The sequence below is a fragment of the Vanellus vanellus genome (assembly GCF_965231255.1).
Source record: "Vanellus vanellus genome assembly, chromosome: 11".
NCBI lineage: Eukaryota > Metazoa > Chordata > Aves > Charadriiformes > Charadriidae > Vanellus > Vanellus vanellus.
Genome location: NC_138916.1, coordinates 18,742,561 through 18,763,336, shown reverse-complemented (window position 1 = coordinate 18,763,336; position 20,776 = coordinate 18,742,561). Strand labels below are relative to the sequence as shown.

Sequence of the window (20,776 nt, the reverse complement as noted above, 5' to 3'; positions counted from 1 at the left end):
AATCCAGGTATAAACTTCCACACACATGACTACACGCACGATCTAGAGGGGACACGGGGCTGTACGTTGAGGGCGTTGTGCACCTCAACGTACTTTTTTTTTTAACCACAATTAAATGCTTTCCTTCCTCCTCCTGATCAATATTGAGGTCTACACCTCTCTATTAACCTCGAGTCCTGTAGAGGATTACACCACAGCTTTAGTTTTAAGACTGGTTTTTGACTTGCAGCCCGCATCTTTAGCTGCCTTTTTTTTTTCCCCCCCCTTTTTTATTCACTTTGAAGAGGAATATGACTTGAGAACACTACACAGTAAATTTGGGGTTAAAAGTATTTGTTTCACTTTTACCAGGGAATCAAACGGCAAAATTTCACAAAAAGGTGATTACTCTTACCAGTAATCACGGAGTCGTATTTTATTACCCAATCCATTTTTCATCAAATTATGATAACTATCTTTAAATATATATAAAGACACATGAAAAAATCTTCACACAATGTTGCCGTTTTTTTCCCCTACAGAATTCTTGAAAGCCCTTCACAAAAGAGGTCAGAATCATTATCACGGTACACAGTAAGATGCATCTATGATTAATATTTGGAAATTAATTTCAAATACCACAGGTGTCAAGGAGACAATTAATAAGGTCTTATTCCACAGATAAGTTTTGGTTGTCTGACTCTTCCTAGAGCTTGGTGGAATTAAAGTGAAAGGTTTGTACGCAGTCATAGTCGATTCTCCTGCTCCATCCCAACCGCATGGCCTTTAAAATAAGGATTGTTTCTTGCTGCAAAGACACTGTTTCCTGGAGACATTCATCATAAAGCTATTGGAAGCACTCCAACCTCAGAGCTCCCGGCCTTAAGTCTAGCGGGTTTTGTAAAACCTCTTTCTTGAGGTAAATATGCGAAGGGAAAAAAAAAAATCCCTGTTTCGCAGCATCTCTTTTTCAGAACATATCCCTTAGTGTGGAAAAACTCTCTAACAACTTGGCGTAAACAATTTAACTCTGCCTGGACACATTCTGCACACGTTAACACCTTTGTTTATTAATACACATTAACATCATCTCCTGTTTATAGCACGCCTCTTATCCCAAAGGACACAAAAAGCACTCAATAAATGTTACTAACAGCTCTGTACAGACTAAATAGAGGGATTGTAGCTCTGAGGAGAAGGATCTGGGGGTCGTGGTAGACAGTAAATTATCCATGGCCCAGCAATGTGCCCTTGTTGCCAAAAAGGCCAATGGAATCCTGGGCTGCATAGGGAAGAGTGTGGCCAGTAGGTCGAGGGAGGTCATTCTCCCCCTCTACTCTGCACTGGTGAGGCCACAACTGGAATACTGTGTCCAATTTTGGGCTGCCCAGTTCAAGAGGGACAGGGAACTGCTGGAGCGAGTCCAGCGAAGGGCAACTAAGATGATTGAGGGATTGGAGCATCTCCCGTATGAGGAAAGGCTGAGAGCGCTGGGACTCTTTAGGCTGGAGAAGAGAAGGCTGAGGGGAGACCTTATTATGTCATATGAGTATCTCAAGGGTGGGTTGAAGGAGGATGGAGCCAGGCTCTTTTCAGTGGTTCCCAGTGACAGGACGAGGGGCAATGGGCACAAGTTGGAACATAGGAAGTTCCGTTCAAATTCACGGAAACACTTCTTTACGGTTCAGGTGACAGAGCACCGGCACAGGCTGCCCAGGGAGGGGGTGCAGTCCCCTTCTCTGGAGATGTTCAAGACCCGCCTGGATGCAGTCCTGAGTGATGTGCTCTGGGCAATCCTGCTTTGGCAGGGGAGTGGGGCTAGATGATCTCTAGAGGTCCCTTCCAACTCTGAAGGTTCCGCGATTCCGTGATTATTTCACCCAGCACCAACAGCCAGCCACCCCTCGGTGTCGGACCCCGGCAGCTGAACCGCTCGGTGCCACAGCATTTTAAGCGAGGAAGAGAAATTGGACCCAGTTGAAAATTGAAGGAGGAGGCGGGTAGGCAGATATATTAATAATTTAGCCTGCGATGCGCACTGACAGTGAGGGTTTGTTTCGTGACAGAAAGGTGACATGAAAACACGCCGAATGTTTCCCTGCTAATTCAGAAGCAGACAAAGGCCCCGGGTGTTGGCGTTCAGTACTGGAGGTCCAACACATTTCTAAATGTACATGTTCCACGGTCTCTCCACAGATGCTTCAGGTCCTATTTCAAGAACAATATTTTACCCTGAAACCAAATTATGCCTGGGAGAAGAGCCACGTTCCAGGGGCTTAAGGCATCCATCCTACATGAAATCCTGGGTCTAAAGGAATTAACAGAAGTCTTATTCCGCAGAAGTTCAGCAGTCTGGATTAAGAGACGTGACTCCACCTTGTGCATCTCCTCCACTTCCTTTAAATATTTATACACATGTGTGTATTTTAAGGTCTAACTAACACAGATCAACCTACACGGCCCCGAGGGAGCATGATGAATCCTAACTGTACCCGCAAATTGACCACAGAATTATTAACTACGATCCAGCAAATTTTGCCTTTTCCTTAAAACCATGCAAATTATTTGAGGGCAGTTGAGTTGTATGTACTGCTGTATGTAATAACCAAATATAGCCCGCAAACATTTTACTAAAGAATCTTACAGTGATGTTGTGAAATCCAGAAATCTCAAAACTGAACTTGGAAATCGCGGAGACAATAAACACGGCACCTCATAATGTTGTTTTGCCCCCAGAATCCTTTTCCAGATTAGACTGCACTTGAACCCTTCATAAAATATTATTTATTGGTGTCAAAAGTTTCTACGCTGTACAAGCAAGGCTTGTTATTACGCATTTGGTGTTTACCTATTCTTGCAATCAATCTTTAAAATCTAGTATAATTTTTTCCTGTTTTGATTCTACAGCAAATTTGATGTGCTTAAGGCAGCAACAATAATATTTTCTCTCCACATAGACAGCAACAATAACTTTAAGGTAAATCTAACACACACAGCCTTTCCCTTTGCTGAAATCTTTAATAATAGAATAAGCATTTTGCTGATAAGTTTTTGCCACACAACACCACCTGCCCGAAACCAGTAGAAATAAAAAAAAAAGAGGGGGGGAAATACCTAAGGAAGAATTGCTCCAACATCGGGGAGACGGAACAGAGACAAGCCGCAAACGCTGCTACATTTCCTAACTCTAAACAGAATATCAGAAGTAATAAAAGTAACTGTGAGAATGGAAGGGACAGATTCATCTTCAGCCGCTTCTCCATGTGATGAGCAACAGCATTCAGCCAGAAAGCATTTCCTGCTCTGCAAAACCACAAACATTTGTAGAGCCAAAGGGCATTGTTCTTCTCAGCGAATAATTTCAAACTATTTGAATGCTTAAAGTAAGAGAACGTTCTTACGAGTTACGGTTATTTAGGCGGCGAGTTGTGAAACGCTCGCCAGGTGAGAACGGCAAACGGCTGCAGGCGGGATCCCTGCCCCCAAGAATCTGGAGGTTGTGGCACCGCTCCTGCAAGCGGATAAGCACCGACAGAGCCAAGAGGGGCTCCAGTAAGTTAAATGGTTCTTGGCGCTGCTGCATGTAGCCAACCGTGCAGATGCATTTTGGGGAGATGGGTCTAGATGGCAATGGTGCAAGCCAAAAGAAGGAAGGAGGTAACAGTTACCGCTAGGAAATCACGACTGTATTAATACGGCACAAAGCAAGATGGAGTTAGAGTGGAGAGGAAAGAGGAGGACATAAGAGTAGGAACCATATTCTGTTCCCATTAAGAAATTAAAATAAAAGGTTCACCTGCAAACCCACAAAAAGTCTCATCCGCTAATGTGGCATAAGATCATTACTTGAGAATTTGAAGCTATAATGAAACAATGCAGTGGGACAAAATCCGGTCTCCGTCAGGAGACGGGTAGGTCCCCTGTGAGGCCGCCCCTGAAAACGATGCTTTAAACAACGCGAGCTTGCGCAATAGCACGGGGCACCAAACCCGCTGAGATCAGTCCTTGGTGGCAACGGGGAAGAGATCACCCCAATAAAGCAACCCCAGGTGACAGGACCCACAAACAAGGCTACAAGAAGACACCACCAAGGTGCAAACAGAGAAAAGGGACACTGGCGCCGCTCAAAAGGAGCGCAAAGATCCCTGAGCTGGCACCAGCTCGAAGCTGCAAATCAGCCCCGCAGAGCACAACGGGTCCGGAGCAGTATCGCCGTGCAAATGCAGACAAGTACTGCCTCCTTCCTGCCACCAGCTCTCCCAGAAACGGCTGCCACTGAGCTCACGGAGTATTCTGGATTTTACAGTCGGCACGCGCGGAGTCAGCTTGCGTTTCTCTGCGTTCAGGTCGTGGTTAATCAATTACCCTGTAATAGTTTTTAATCAACAGACCCTTACAGAGGCATCTGGACGTGACATTCATAAGGAGAGAAACATACAGTAGGATGCTGGTAATGAAAATAAAATTGATCAATTTAAGACATAATAATAAAAATCACATTATCTTTTGTACTTACTCCTTCCCCCCCCAAAAAAACTTACGTTCCCAAAAGCTCCTCGTGCTTTTTGTTATCCTTTCTCCAGACCTCAATGTCCAACATATCCTTCCTGTCAGAGAAGTAGTGAAAATCAAACTGTTCCCTCCACTGAGGATTTGCACTCTTACACAGTGTCTAGAAAACATGCAGTTATAATATTTACTTTTCTTAAACGGTACTTATTTCCACAGTAAAGCACATATCAATTCTGGATGTTAGGGCACCAAGTACTAAGGTCATTCCAACCAAAGCTTCCCAGCCCATCACGCGCAGCCTCATCTTCCTTAAAAACTCTCTTTCCTCTCTCCCAGTAACGATAAATATGCAAGTGTGATGTGAATGAATGGCTGGAGAAATTCTGAAATGCAAGGTGCTTCCACCAGCTCCACTTTCAGTGGACTGTGGTCATCACTGAACATCACACATTGGAAAAAAAAAAAACAAAAACAAACCTTTTGAGGACAGTCACCTGAAACCAGGCTTGAATGAATTCAGGAACCCAAATCAGTATTTTTTACCCCTCTGTGTTAACATATAGGCAAAGAAGGAGAGGCCTTGAAATTATTAACACCCAGTTAATCTGATATTTGTTAATTGTCCCTCTGAGTTTGGTGAGATTTTTCGTGTGTTCAAGTTACTCTGAGTATTCACTGGACTGGGACGCAAATCGCTTGCCATTCGTATCACGCTGCACTACCCACCATCAATGTCAGCAGGGCCGCTGAGAGAACAGGAGACGGGATTAGCTAGACCATGACTGAGATTTCTCCCCCCTCTTCTGCTTTTCCGGACAATGAGAGTTCGTACTTCCTACGTCAAATAGACTCCAGGAAAGAACGTGAAGCACTACCAATGTGAGGTCCTATCAGGGTGCATAAGCAGCGGTCCCCAACTTTTGCTGGGCCCCAGACAGAAATACTAAGCAATTAACTCACTGCAGGCAACATGGTACTTGACTCCCCATTTTAAACTTAATTTTCTGTGACTGCAAACAGTGCAGTCTTGCAGATTCATGACCCGGGCTATGGACCATTAAAGAGAAACATAAAAAAGGATCTTAACAGGAAAAACGTATCTTTATTCTAAAATAACTATCCCAGGTGTTACTTTTCAAAGCTGCTTTTCTAAATAAAAACATTATATCATGACCTTGGTTTGAGGTCCGACGTGGGGGACGGAGGGCAGGTTTCAGATGCTCCTACATCTGAACGTTACGTTCTGTGAACTTGCTCTGTACATTTTGTACAGAAGGGGGTTGGTTTGTTTCCTCCTCCTCCTCCCTCCACACTTCCAGTTCATGACATGCAGAGCTCTTGCTTTCTCAACAGAATATTATTTTAATTATAGGCTCTCTCCTTATTAGACTTTGGAGATGAAATTTCTATCTTTGGGAACCCCATTCATTTCTTAGGTTCCCACGAAACGGTACTGAATACAAGTAAACACAGCCTAGAAGAATAAAAACTCAAAGCAAAAGCATGGAATATTCTGTGTGTTTAGGGGGGAGGGGGCAGGTTTTGCTATACGGAACATATTTTTCAAGGAAGGTTCTTTAAGAAATAATAACAATAGTAATTTCCCCATACTGGGAACCATTTCAGGTCTGCTTTTCCAGCATACCTAACGCTGCAAACCTAACTTCTGTATTGGCAGAGAACACCACACGTGTGATGCACATAGCTTTATTTCATTTCGTATTAATGTCAAACATCCACCAGTATGATGAGTATGTTAAATGCACAAAAACAGATACACACAATATTCCTAACTTCCTATTTCTATATTGGCATGTAAAACATATTAGTAAAACGTTAATGTCCCCGATCTGGTTTCCCGGTTTTGATCTCGCTTATATAAAAGAGACTCAAGAATAGTTCCATCTGAGGCATCAACACCGGTAAAAAAAACCCCACCAAGTGACTTATTGGTTTCAGCCAACTTAAGGAAAACCTTAATACTTACCTTACTCTTGTATCTTTGATCTCCTAGCTTGAGGAGAATAAAAACCTCTGCCAAGCCCCCTCCGGGGATGTTCTTCCCCTCCAAGAGCGTGATGGTGACCAGCCCATTCCACAACTGGTTCTTGCGCAAAGAGTCGAAGAGTCGCACACTCCGCATGAAACTCGACTGAAAAGCAAGTCAGCAACACGAAACGTTTATACACCAAAACCCCACATTTTTATGCTCAAACTGACTGTGATATGAAAGGACCAGAAGTGAGCGAGATACCACGATCCCCTAGGTGGAAGCAGAGAATGGAGGGCAGTAGGGCGCTGTGGATTTTCTGCCTGTACTGTACTACAGCTGGCCCCACGAAGGGATGGTGTTTAGCATCAGAGCAAAATCAGTAGGGTTAGCTTAAACCACCAGAGAAGTGGACTTCAGCTGACCTGGCTGAGCTTCGGTAAGAGCAGACCTCGAGCATCGAGAGCAACCCGTCACCTTGGCTCAGGCAAAGACACAAGAGAGTGCTGGGGAAGAGAGGTGGAAGAGGGGAGAAACTAAAGTCAACTCTTGGATATCTCTGGCTGTGTCCATAAAACACGAGTCTGTCCTTTCCAGGGAGGCAGCCCACAATCAGAAAAGTCTACGGCCAGGTGAAACGCTGAGCGCCCATCTTCCACCCCCTCAATCACTCAACCGCCTGTCGTCCGCGTTCCCTCTTCGCCCGCTGCCTTCGGAGCTCCCGCTTCCCGCAACAAAGCTCACGAATCAAAAATACTGATGCCTGCGGAAAAAACACTGACACCACCGGGCTCTTTATCCGGAGTTATGGTTACCTGGTAGCCACATTTGTTACCTTCGCAGCTTCATCCTACATAGCACGGCTGTGCTAACAGTTTGCTAACTGGCAATATTTTATGGAACAGAGGATGATTAAGTAGGCCTTTATTTGGGGGGAGTGAGCTGGAAACATTAAAACTCAAGGCTAGGCTCTTCTTCTCGCAGTAAAAATCCCGCCGTATTTTATTCTCCTGAAGCGACTTTTAACTCGCCACACTTCGGAGCTTCAATCATGTCATGTACAGGTGGGAGCAAGACGGAGGAGAAGATTTCACAAGTCACTTTAAAACAGGACGTGTTAGCTTTAAAAGCAAGTAAGAAATGCTGTTGCTAAATAAAACGATCGCAAAAGCACCTGATGTCTGAAGATTACTTTTTATGGATCAATTACCCGGCAACAAAATTCTTAAATCATGGGTGGTGAACTCACAAATTTTTTTACTCGCTTTTTGCTGGTTAAAATACCCGACCCTTTGAATCCCACAAGCGTATTAATATACTTCTATTTAAACACCCCGTTTGGCTTTCCTGGCACGCCGATTAAAAATTCCTACCTTTAAAAAGAAAACGAGATTTTTTGATTCATAAATCCAGCTGCAATGTAATTTCTTATTTTTTTTTTTTTTTAAAGTTCGTCTTTTAGGCCAAAAAGCTAAAGCATGACTGTTCCCATGGACATACTTCAAAGTCCCGGCAGATATATTCCTCCCTAAACACTGAACTATTTCAAAATCCTTTTTATAAAAAAGGGAGTAATGTCCACAAGGGATCAAAGGGCATTCTGCAGTCTGGCAATCGCCTCAGAAAAATGGCAGTGCTTCCATGAAATATGCCCTAAAATAATTTTGCAGCTTGGTATGTCCTAATTTCGAATTGGATGTTTATCTTGGAAAGGCTTCTATCTAACTTGTCCATAAAACAGCTCCACTTAGCTCTATGAGCCCTGTGAAAATGGAATCCAAAGCTGGCTATTAAAGGGGCCTGGAGATTGCTTCCATATGGCGTAACAGCATGGGAGTGGAGGGCTGAGGCCTACAGCAGGCGCTGCTTGGCTTGAGCTCCCCATCTATCCATGGACACTCGTTGCATTACACCATAACATCTGGATTATTGCTTGTAATGTCCCTGGGAAATATCCACTTCCCATCAAAGCCTTTATCTATCTCAGTTGTACTTTGAACATTTTAGTATTTAACATAGTCATGTTTGATGTGAGGTGCTTGCTGCTTTAGGACCAAGGATTCTCCCACCCCCCACCCCCGGCTCCTTCCTCAGAGGAGGAAGAGGTATTTGATGTTAGCTCACAAAAAAAAAAAAAAACAAAAAACAAAAAAAAAACACCAAAAAAAAAAAAAAACAACAGACCAAGTTTATTATCTGCGTTACAATTTCTTTTAAAAACAAAGCATCCAGTTCTCTTCAAAGCTTCCAGGCTGAACACGAAAGACAGTTGTTATCACTCAGTTTTCAAATTGAATTTGGATTCTTTTCATTTTTTTAACCAGGGCAGTATTTTAGAGAGTCGCTCGGCGTTGGGGGCCTTCCTATCCAAGTTCTGTAGCACACATAGCCCCATCCTTTTAGCCACTGACCCCAAGTTCCAAGGACTGTTGGGAGGTACCCCAACCAGCCCGGATTCCACGCGATCCCGGGAAACATCAGTGCCTGCAGCTCAGTGTTACTAGAGCACATTGCAACGCATCAACTCTGACCTTCCAAAGCAGGTGGCCCCCAGCAAATGGCCTTGTGCACCCCCTTTCCAGACGCCTGCACAGCTGCCAAAGCGCCCCGTGCTCATCTCAGAAGAGGGCTTTGCTGCTCTCCAGCTAACAGGACCCGGCTACTTTCTGGTCAAGATCTCGCATTGCTTTAGAGCATCACACTGGATAGAGAAGCCAAGATGTTTGCAATGGGTTTAGGGCACGGCGCTGATCTGCAGCACCTCAACACAGGCTCGTGGACTGCAGTCTGCTTCCTACCTGCCCCAACCCAGCTATGCCACCACCACCAAAAGCTTCTCTCCACATGGAGCAGCACAGAGCCCGGGGTGGCTGCTTGCCTCACACCCCTGTAAGACACCCCCTCACGTTAGGAATGCTTTGGATTTCCTGGACATGCCCAGGTCGCTCCCACAGGGTGTGCTCAGCAGGTCTGGCGCATCTCCTGTGCCTTGTAGCATCTACATGCGCACCAACGGACTGCTCTGTGCGCGCTCGGCGGCCACCTCTCCAGCCTCCTCGGGTATTTGGCAGTTTGTTCCTCTGACCACCCCGAGGGAAATCCCAGCCAAACAGGCAGTGTCCCAGATTCCACTCGCAGTTTCTGGAAGGCAGCACATCTGGGGAAACCCAGATGTGTGGGAGACCCACAGGCCTGGACCATCAATGAGTCAACTTTAGCGTTGCCTGGGGAAGTCTGCACTACAGACAGTGCCCCCCAGGCGACAAGAAAATGCTATTGCGTTATTTATTTTAAGAGTCTTACCTCCTCTCTGATACTCCGCACCTCCTCGTTTCAAACTGATTTACACAGAGTTAATTGATTAAACTTCACAGCCTCCCTCTGAGTTGGCAAAACTATTACGCACAACAGAGCACAGAGAAGTGCGGCGATTAGTCCGACAAAGTTACTCAGGGGCAAACCGAGCACTGAAAAAACCACCCCAAACACTTTCCCTCCCTCCAGCCACCGCTACACTAACGCGCCTTCACAAGGAGACCAGAAAAGTCAAAGCCCCTGTCTACACTGGCCAGAAAAGGAGGATGTAACTGCTTAAAACCACATTAAAATTGTCACTGATTATCTGTTCAGCTCTTTCCTTTCCCTGTTACCTCCCAGGCTACGGACGCCTCCGCGCTTGGGTACTTCAGCTCCTCCTGCTGTTGAACCCGAGCTCTTTCCAGCCGTGCTCCCAGACGGGATGCCCGGTCCTTCAGGCCTCTCCTGCTATATTTTCCTGGGAACTCTCCACAGTCAGCCAGCTCACACTCTGGCTACAGCCCAGACCAAAGGAAAGGTGCCTTGCAGAGGTACAGAAAAGTGGGCTGAGGCTAGGATCGGGCTGTGGGGCTGGAAATTAGGAAACGCATGCTTTATGATGGAAGTTGGCGCATGTCCTGAGCACAAGACATCGGACAAGTTTGCTTATTCCTTCTTGCCTTCCCCCCCCTCCCCAATCACTTCTGAAATCAAGATAGTCTTAAGACCAGAATTCGAGGGGTTGTCTCCAGATAGAGCTCTGATTTTGGCTGAGCTCTGCGTGCAAACAACCAGGGATACCATAAAGGTCACCTTTATGAGCAGTTCACTGCTGTGAAATGGATAACAACTGGAACAAAAAGCATCCCTCAAACAAGCCAGACAGAAAGAAAATAGTAAGCACAAGAATATCCAGAAAGCTTTACTCTTAAAAACCAGACTAGACATTTTTAAAGTCTGAGAGCCCATGTTTACTGCAGATTTAGGGATTGTGCAACATCAGGTAAGTAACGAGTAATCTTTCCTGAAGCAAAAGTACGGCCTGGTCATAGAGCACGACCCTGCCGCGTGAGGAAGAGAAGATGGTTCTTATCCCTACGGCTTGGAAAGAACATTCCCCCAGAAAACATCCCACGACACCTCTGAACAGAAAAATTAAAAATCAGTGCTCACAACACCGTTTTCAGAATGTAGTTCCCGGTTTCAAAACGAATATGAAAAAAAGCTTCTCACACCAACTTCCAACTTTTTTTTTTTTTTTTTTTTTTTTTTTACTTTCCGGTCCTGGTTTAAAGCAGCAAGCTGGAGAAGGATGAGCAGGTGGGACATATTCTGCCTTCACAGAGGCAAACGCGGGAGATATAAGCAAGAACGACGGAGCTTTGGAGGGGAAAGAAGCGGCTCATTGACCCAGCTTCACAAAATCCTTTAGGAGCTCGAGTCTCCCTGCTAACACCATTTGTATATAATCTCCCTCCATAGGCACCCAGCGAATCCCCTCTGGTGCAGCAGGGCTGCTTTCAAATCTGTCTCTCTTCCTGACACACACGTACGTGCCCCAAGTTCAAACTTGTTTTTGAAGCAATAAAGAGATGCAGGAAAATTGTACATTTAAATGACACGGCGAGGTGGCCAAGTGTGAAGCGAGCCCATCTCTCCCATCTTTCATTTAAAAGGATGAGACAGGACAACAGAAAGCCTGCTGCAATCCCTGTGAAGAGGTCAACGTCGAAACTGGGCCACGTAATTTGCCATTTGAGAAAACAACAACAGGCGAATAGGAAGACTCTTTGGACCTCTCCTCATTAGGCAGGGAAACCATTTTGCAGAGGCAGTCTCCCCTTGGGAAAGAGGAGAGGGCAGCGAGAAAGGCAAGTGAACCGACACGAGATTGCCGCCACGACGCGTGACCCTGTGGCAACCGAGTCCCTCCGCTCCACGAGACGCTCGCAGAGCACTGCTGCCCACGGGGTATTGTGGGAGAAAGCCAAATACAATGAGGCAGGCAAAAATGAAACCTAACAGCCCACGCAGGAGAGAGAAAAAAAAAAAAAAAAAGGAGAGCGAGGGATTTTCCCCCGCGATGAGACGCCGAGGAGCACTCGGGTCCGGTCAGCCTTTCAGCCAATTTATTCAATCAGCTTAGGCTATCAAGGTGGCAATCGCGTCGCTTTTGTTTCAGGACCGAACTGCTGCGGGTCAATCCACCCCAAGCGAACCTGCTTATTTGCTTCATAGATGTTCAACACTTCAAGGTTATTCAGCTGTACAAATGCTGGAAACAGCGTGAGGGGCACTCAGGGTGAGACTCAAGCCACCCAGGACAAACAAGGCTACTGAGCATCAGCCTAGAGACAGCTACCAACTCCCTCTGCGCCCCAGAAAGCGAAACAGAAAAGAGGGGAGAGCTCGCCAATGCACAGATAGGAGTGCATATCTTAATACCGCCTCACGGTATCTTCTTCCCTTCGCAATGCCACCCTCCACGAGACCAAGAAGAAAGCCACGCTCGTGGAGACAGCTCCGACGGAGGACAATGCTGTTCTCAGCTCCCATAAAAAATTGAGGAATCTGGATGCGCTGCCCATGCCTTGGGAGTCCGCCCAAATGCGCGATGATTCCCTTCTCGCAGCAGTGAAAAATATATACTGCGTAATCAACAGATAGCTAAATCATCCAGTTCAACAGCTCTTGCACCAAAATGATTCAAAAGACAATATTCAGTTGCTGAAATCCTTCTTGCATACTATATGCAATGGCTGTGAAGCAACTGGAGCCGGTCTGGAAATCTAGTAGTGCTGCTGTTTTCGTTGTTGTCCGAAATGCTGCTTTTTCTTCAAAAAGCAAGGGAGCTCAGAGAACACACACGAAGAGTGCACAGCATCCGCAACCGCCCACGCGAACCCCTTCGCCAGGCTGACACGGGGCTGCGTGAGGCATTAATGCCATCCGCAGGGGCACTAGCCATTTGGGGTGACGTCGGGAAGCCTGCAAGGATCCCGTGACTGATGTGACAACGCTCATTTAGGACAGGGATGAGCCAAATCTGCACTAAGATAACATTAAATGGTCAAATGTTAGAGTATAACCAGATTTCTTTCATATAGGCAATACAGATTCAGAAAAGCTGTGCGAGTTATATTTGTTTTCTCTGTCCTTAAAATAAGCAATTTCCCCTGTATTTGTAGAAGAGAAGCTAAATATTACAATAGAGGTCAGCTATAGCTCAGCGTAAAAAACCCAGGAAAACCACTTCAGATAGAGAACCATTTGCCTAAACCTACAGGGATGAATTCTAGATCTGTCTCAGCTCAGCTGCCCAAACGGAAAGCGTACGGCCTTTTTCTCCTGCCGCAACCAACCAGAGTCGGCTCAGCAGCCAAAAAAAGAGACGGGTTTGTGTATCCGTTACTGAGCTCTCTCCATTTCCCCTGCTCCCCTTATTCCCCTATCTTTATCTCGTCCGGCAACATTGTTTTCTACCCCATCATACTCTCCGGCTATTCTTCCATAACCTCTTGTGCCTTCCCCAGACGCCTATATTCCCCGTGCACACAATTTTTCTTTCTTGCATTTATGTTCTGCCACAAACTGCTAGTACTGCTTCCACAGACCAGAGTTTCCTAACTAAAGATGGTTATTGATGTACAGTACTAGTGTTTTAGTGCAGTAGCAGAATCAATAAACTAGGAAATACTGCTTTGTCAGATTTTTCCAGCGCATGCCGGGAAATATTTTTACTGCCTTTGGATGGTCACAGAGCTTTTCTTTAGAGATCACACTGGAGCATGAACTGTGTCTTCCCTGGGAAGAACTGAAGCTCTCCTACCCTCTAGTGACAGGAACAGAATAGAGCACAGGGTTGCAGCTCTTTTTTTTTTCCTCCCCCCTCCTCTCTTAAACAATACTTTCCCTTCTCCTAACTCAGTACCGTGCTTCAGCACCTCTTAATTTTATTTGAAAACATGCTAACGCACAAGCCAGAGTCTTAAGAACGGAACGACCTGCCCGTATGGTTTACGGCTAAGGGTCCAAAAACCGGTATATAAAAAAATTATTCAAGATGCAATGAGATATAGTGTACAACCGAGGAAAAAAAAAAAAAAAAAAAAAAATCCAGTGAGAGCAACCAAGACAGAAGTTTGGCTATTCTGGACAAAAAGGACCAGAGTTGAAAAACCTGCTCCCTTTCCCAGGACCCAAAGCCAACGAGCGTCAAGAGACAGCCGTGCGTGCACGCGTGAGAAAGAGGGGGGATCAAACTACCCCGATGGAGTGAGGGCACAGCAATTTCCAGAGCTTTAGTTAAAAACTAAAGCGCTGAGCTCTTCAATTATTCCATCACTTTGTGTCATACGGCATTCCGGGATGCCTGGCGCCTCTGCGCCGAGCGCTGCGGGAAGGGCTGTGTTATCCCTGGAAGCAGGGCTCGCCGAGATGCCGTCCAGCTCCAAGAGCTGTACTTTGCACTTCTTCTAGAGACAAAACTATACTCGCTGGCACCGCACCTGAGAGGGTTGGCTCCTCTACGTTGCACACCAACAGTTGCAACGAATAAAACAACAAGGAGGTTAATTATTCAATTTATTTAGGCACAAACCAATAGTTATATAGGGGAAAATATCAAGATGCACGTGTGTCCTCGTAAGAGCCAAATTCTGCTTTTCAGAAAGTTAGACTATATAGCGCTCAAGCTGGGTTCTGGGGCCTGCACTTTCTAGAACGTTGTTATTTACTCAATAGCACATTAAAGCTTTACAGAACAAATACAAAGCCACAGTCTGTTTCCTGAACAAGTCCAAATCTAATGCAAAAGTGCAGGAATGCAAAAGTAGTGGAAGCCGGCAGGGATGCTACAGGAGACCAAGGACAGCAAGTTACAGAGATACGTAGCAACACACAAATCTTGGAAATCGTGTTACACCGCTGGTAATGAAAACTCTCTGCTCGGTCTCCATCCCGAGAACAAAAGGCATTTCAAAACCCACAGGAGCGACCAGAAGAAATACAGCCTCACAAAATTGCTCCTGTGGCGAGAGACGACCCAAACGATTGGACTGGGATCCAGAAGACCCGTGTCCAACTCCAGTGCCGACAACTGGCCACCTTTAGGGTATCCTTAAGCAACTCAAATCCTCCACAGCTCCTTTTTTTGGCTGCATTTACACCCATTTCCTTAGTACAGACAGTTTTTGTCTCTCTCTACAGCTCTTTGCTGAATGGGGTCTTACTCTTCCTTGCCACTAGACACTACCATAGGACCTACAATAAGAAACCAGCAGCAATTTCTCATCATATTGATATCCTTTGCTTTTTTGATTTTTTTCATCGCCACCGGCATCAAGACAGGTTGCATCTATACTTCAAAGTTTTCCTATGTTCACCCTTTCTGTTTCAGAGGAGGGCAAAGATTTTGTGAAGGGCCCATTTTTATTTTTTTTCTTTTTTAAGAGAATAAAACATAGATTACCTTGGATGAAGTTCGCTTCTTCCGACTTGACCATCTCTATTCATGAGTCCCCACCATCGTACCAAAGAGAAACCAGAGAGAGGAAAAAGAGAAGGAGTAAAACAGAGAACGTGTTTAGTAAAGTAATTCAAACAGCAGCTTGTCAAATGGGTTAGAAAGGCGTATTACTAAGTAGGGGGCTGGATCTACAACTGCACTCATCTACCTCCCTCCCTCATGGAACGTAAAAATCAACAAACTCCAAACAAAATACCTGCATTGCACCAAAAAAAAAAAAAAGGAAGGAAATAAAAAAAGTAATCAAGAATAAAAAGTGGAGGGACCCAGAGCCATTAGTAAGAAACATGGCTTTTACTTTTGGTGCCATCTGGTTCTACAGTAAGCTAATTTAAAAAGGAAAAAAAAAAATCATCTTGCTGTTAAGTGCTAATGTGGACAGAGCCATTTCACTATTCTGATTCCACTGGAAATGGCTGAGCAATTTGCATTTGAAATATGAGGGCTTAAAACATCGACTTTAAAAAAAAAAAAAAAAAAATTACAGTGTGCACCAACTCTTCTATCATCTGCACTCTGAATGTTAACTAAGCACCAAGAGTACCAAAAGCCGCTACTTTAAACCAATGTATCTTCTGTCTCCCTGGCTAGGTCAGCTTTAGCCCGTGCCTCCCTAAAAATCCCAGAAGAATTCCTGAGGTTCTTTTGGCTAAACTGCTTTTTTTGCTAAAGAAACTTTCCATCTTTGCTTCCCCCCTTCCTGCAATCCAGGGACACGTGTGCCGACAACGCTCTTGTGCAAGTTAAGAGGGGGAATTCACATCCCAGGTCAAAGTCATCTCATACTATAGATATATAGAGACGACAACAGCGTTTTGAATAATGTCATTAAGCTTTTAAATAATCACATACTGAAGCAGACATAACTCTACAATTATCTTAATATTAATTGCGATTTTACAATTCTCCAAAAAGGCAAATATGCGAACAGTAAATGGTGAACAGCAGACGCCCCACATGAGCTTTTTTCTCATTTCGCTTTCCAATCCATCGGAACATTTACATTTCTATAAATAACCCCATTCAGACTGGAATTCCATACCTGTAATTCAATAATGTGCTGTAAACAGCAACTTTTGTACCAGATTATATTGAAGACTCGTAGGAGGATTTTCTCTTACATATTTATTACACGTATCTAAAATCAGCTCTGGTTTTCAAGCCAGCCCAAGTAAACGCCTGATCTTGGCTTCTCCCCACCCCTTGCTGGGCAGGAGCAGGATGAGTTCACCAACACAGGTATACTCCACACTGTGTTAAAACACTCGTACGAATCTTAAAAGATGAAAACAAAAGCAAAAAAAAAACAAAAAAAAAAACCACAACACATGCAGGACCTGAAATTTAAAAGCTGTCAGCTTTAATTGTGCTGTTCCCAGTCTCTGCTCAAGTCCTTCTGGGATTCCAGCATCACTAAACGCACCGTATTTCAGCATCAGGAGCCAAGTTCAATTGAAGTCAGTCAAGAAACTGTCAGGGGCAAAAATCAGGGTTTTTACAAGCAATCTCTTCCTCTCAGCCAGTGTGCTCCTCCACAGGATTGGTGCACTTTAAGTCCTGACATCAAATCCCTGCTTTTAGATTTCACAAAGATATATCTTTTCATTGACAAGGAAAAAAAAAAAAACAAAAATCCTTTTTTTTTTTTTCTTTAAGTGCTAAAATCTAAACTCCTAGGTGGAAATCGGAAAATAGAATGCTCTGGAATAGCAATCACAGCAGGTACGGTTCCTACGCTCACTTCACTTCAGCCACCTGCACGTTGCAGCGATGGGTACCACATCCCCGACGCACGGAGAGCGCTGCCACGGTGCGCGTCGCGGCTGCGAGGCAGAACCATCCAGCTACAGATGCCTACCCAACTTTTACCCAGTTAAACACGGGTCTTTTTTTTTTTTAAAGTTATGATCTACCTCTATTTCAATATTGAGTCTCAGAGAATGAAAATAAAGGTGGCATTTCCCAGTAAATCAGATTATGCCAGCTCTTTTCTTTTCCTCCCTACACATTCCAGCCATAAATTCGATTTCCTAAGCCACTTACATTTCTCTTGAAGTCTCCTTGCTTGACTGCTAGACTCAAGTTTAATACAATCACTCCCATGTCATCTTCTAAACTGTTGGGATCTTCCAGTTTTAAAACCTGCTCAGTAGTTCTACAAGAAAAAAAAAAAAAAAAAAAAAAAAAAAAAAAAGACGTGCATTTATTGACTCCAGTTAACTCGAGTTGATTATTAAAGGTCACGCTGAGCTGTGCAAATTTCAGCTTCTTGTCTGAAATTCCCAATATTGAGTTTAAATGTTAAAACGGGAAATCTGGAGGGTTCCTTCTTAGTTCTGACAAAACACATCCCTCTTTTAATAACACAGCCTAGCGGCTATACAGCGTTACTTAATACTCGTAACTCTCCATATGCAGATACACGCTGAATTAAGTTACTACTCCCTCCACTTCGCAGGGAAGAAGAGTGATGGAGAAACTCATCCAAGTGAATTTTCTCACATTAATGGCTGGGATTGGACTCATGACACCTGTATTCTGCCTCACCTCCGCCTGCGTTAAATCTCCCTCCGTGACTCAGTTCCCTCTCTGAACACGGGAATGCTGGAATTTATCTGGTGGCGCTATCTCACGGGCAGATTCATTAACGTTTCCAGAAATTTGGATACAATGGGAGCTATAATACACCAGCACAGGGAAAACTAATTTTCTCCAAAAAAAAAAAATAAAATAAAATAAAATAAAGTCACCCAGCAAGGGAGTATAAAAGAGAACCAAAACTTGAATTCCTGCCTTCCAGCTCCACATTGGGACCAGCAGCAGCAGACAAAAGGCGCAGGGCTCGTGCCTCCGCACTAAATCAGGGCCAGATGCAGCTGCCACGGGGACGGAGGGCTGCGGGGGGAGGCTGGAAACGGGGAGCCCGCAGCCGGCCAGGCAAACCGCTCCCCAGCCCAATCCCCTACGGAAAATGCACCCCGCGCCACGCGGGGCTGAGGAGGGGTCTCAGCCCTCCTCCCCGCCTTTTCTGCTACAGCCTCCATAGATTCTTCTGGAGTAGCTTTCCCTAAACAGCGCTGTGTATAGAAACTCTTACGGGTATTCCCAGGCATGAAAAGGAAAGGGCACCTCCTGCTGAACTGGGCTCGTCCGGCTTGGATGCGAATCCGGTCCGTAACACCAGATAAAACTATGCGTGTACAGGATTTATCTCAACCTGTTTTTTATATTTTTTTTTTTTCAAACCACCCTTCTATCAAAATAAAGTTTTCATGAACAGAAAAATTCCAAGCCAGAGCAAAAGCATTTCATTATTTTCCTATGTTTCTCAATCCAGCTGCATTAATAACCTTTAATTAAATCAACGTATTACCTATTGAGTTCAAGTTCAGCGAGCGCTACAAATGCCGACCCCATGAAGTCTGAAGATGTTAAGTCTCTATCGTACACCTGGTAGCAAAACAAAATAAACATTTATAATTTCCCTATCATAAGCCAGTTTCATCCCAGCCGATGAAAGAACAGATCTGTTAAGCCCTTTCAGTTCAATTTCGTATTTGAAAGATCAAAGCTGAGATATAACTCCGGGATAATTTTCCAGCTCCCTGCTCTAATTTGTATTTTTAACTAAATATTTAAACAGCATTTTGAAAGTATCTCCTTAATATTATGTAAACAGAGCCATACGCGCTGCTCGGGATTGTGCCTGTTCCTCTGCGCGCTGCGCGACAGCGTAACGGAACGCCGCACAAAAATCGGGTACTTCTGCCTACAGATGTTTTGGCAATTAGTGCTCGCAACTGGTAGCTTGCGGTGCTGGTAACGGGAACGTTACTCATAATGAGAAAAGGCTTTGCTACTTGTCGCGGCTGCATCCCAGGTAATAATTCTGTTCAACCCAGCCAAATTACACTCTTAAAAGGGGCTTACGAAACCGCCATTGGTTTCACCGAGTTTGCACAAGCACGGCGGGAGCGAGCAGAATTCAGCTCCGCGGCTTTAAACATATCCAGTCAAGGGGGTTTATTTCAACATTGGGGTTTTTTTTGCAGACGGAAAGCAAAAGGCGCCAGTGCAACCTGGGAAAGACATATGCGCATTTTAATTTGAAATTGCTGAAACTCTTAAACCGGATCGTGTTTTGTGCTACAGTGCTACAGTGAACAAAACCCAGTAAGTTTTTAAAGCGGAAAATAATTGCTCCAATAAATATTTACCCATCTTTCAAAAATCTAAACCCAAATATTACCTTGATCCAGAGTTTTTGCTCGAGAGTCTGTACAGGCAGCACAACAGTTTCATCCCAAACTGGGTTGAGGTTCTTGTAGACAACCTTACTTTTGTAGAGAGTTTTCCCATTTAGTTTAAACTTCACATAAGGGTCACTTGTACCTGTGGCAATTCATAAAAAAAATAGATTAGCACTGCCCCCACGTAACCCCACAACCTTAAATTATATTTTCATAAAACAATAAGTGACAATAATAAACGCTTGTGACTTATTTTAGATATAAATGCATACACTTAATTACCTATATAAAAAATCCTGGCTCATACAGGAAATCTATTGAGCAGAACCAGAAAGTTGTCCGAAAGCAGGCAAAAAAAATTCTTTATAGACCGCTGTGTCATTCTTAAAAAGCATTAATTAGTCTTTAGCAGCTTAGTTAACATTTCAGTTTGTGAAAAGAGCGAAAAGAAGCGGGGCTGAAGGACGATTTGCAGGGCAACTAACCCCACAGACAGTCCGAGAGAGAAAACGTGATCCTGTGGCTATGAATATATGAAAAGACCAAAACTCAAAAGCATCGTAACTTGCATAGGAGCTCCGAGGAAACCAGTAACAATAGCTAAAATACCCGTCAGGATTTCACCACTGGTGTCACTCGCCCCTTTACTTAAAACCAAATTGGAAGTTCCGGTGAAAAAACACTGACATTTTTCACCAGCTCAGGATAAACACTACACGTCGAATAGACTCCCTAAAGACAACAAACAGTATTCAGGTAACGCATTTTTTAATCCAAGCGGCACATTTTGCCATGGCAATAATGTCCCGTATTTTTATGGAGCAGATGTCCATAGGCAGAGCGTGAGGCTCGCGCCGCTCGGCAGCAACAGAAAGACCCGCAGCTGTCAAAGGAAAAGAGAAGAGGGAATCAACTTTTTATTGTTGTTATTAAACCAGTGGCATCTGCACTAACACCCTGCAGGACACCGTACAAAAGGGGGAACAAGGTGCATGAAGGATTTAACTAGATGGTTGATTTAGCAACGCATACAGACTTTGCAAAAAAAAATAAAAATAAAAATAAAAATTAAAAAAAAAATCACAAGCCGCTGTAAATAAGGGAAAGAATAGAACTGCGGTACAGCAACATAGACAGTTTAACTTATCCCACGTGTCGTTTATCTGTCGTATTCAATATTGTCTGTATTACACCTTATATTTGGAATTAAGCGTCCCTACT

General features: G+C 44.3%; 1 protein-coding gene across 2 annotated transcripts in view; it reads right to left on the bottom strand.

Moving 5' to 3' along the window:
* MCTP2 (multiple C2 and transmembrane domain containing 2) overlaps positions 1-20,776 on the bottom strand; it is a gene marked incomplete at both ends in the record, with an annotated part of 106,750 nt that overhangs the window by 67,134 nt on the left and 18,840 nt on the right. For both annotated transcript variants that reach the window (XM_082488743.1, XM_082488742.1), the window contains 6 exons: positions 4,521-4,651; positions 6,479-6,643; positions 15,249-15,284; positions 17,349-17,460; positions 18,679-18,755; positions 19,555-19,697. In XM_082488743.1, coding sequence (XP_082344869.1) covers positions 4,521-4,651; positions 6,479-6,643; positions 15,249-15,284; positions 17,349-17,460; positions 18,679-18,755; positions 19,555-19,697 — 664 coding nt within the window. The remainder of the gene's footprint in view (positions 1-4,520; positions 4,652-6,478; positions 6,644-15,248; positions 15,285-17,348; positions 17,461-18,678; positions 18,756-19,554; positions 19,698-20,776) is intronic.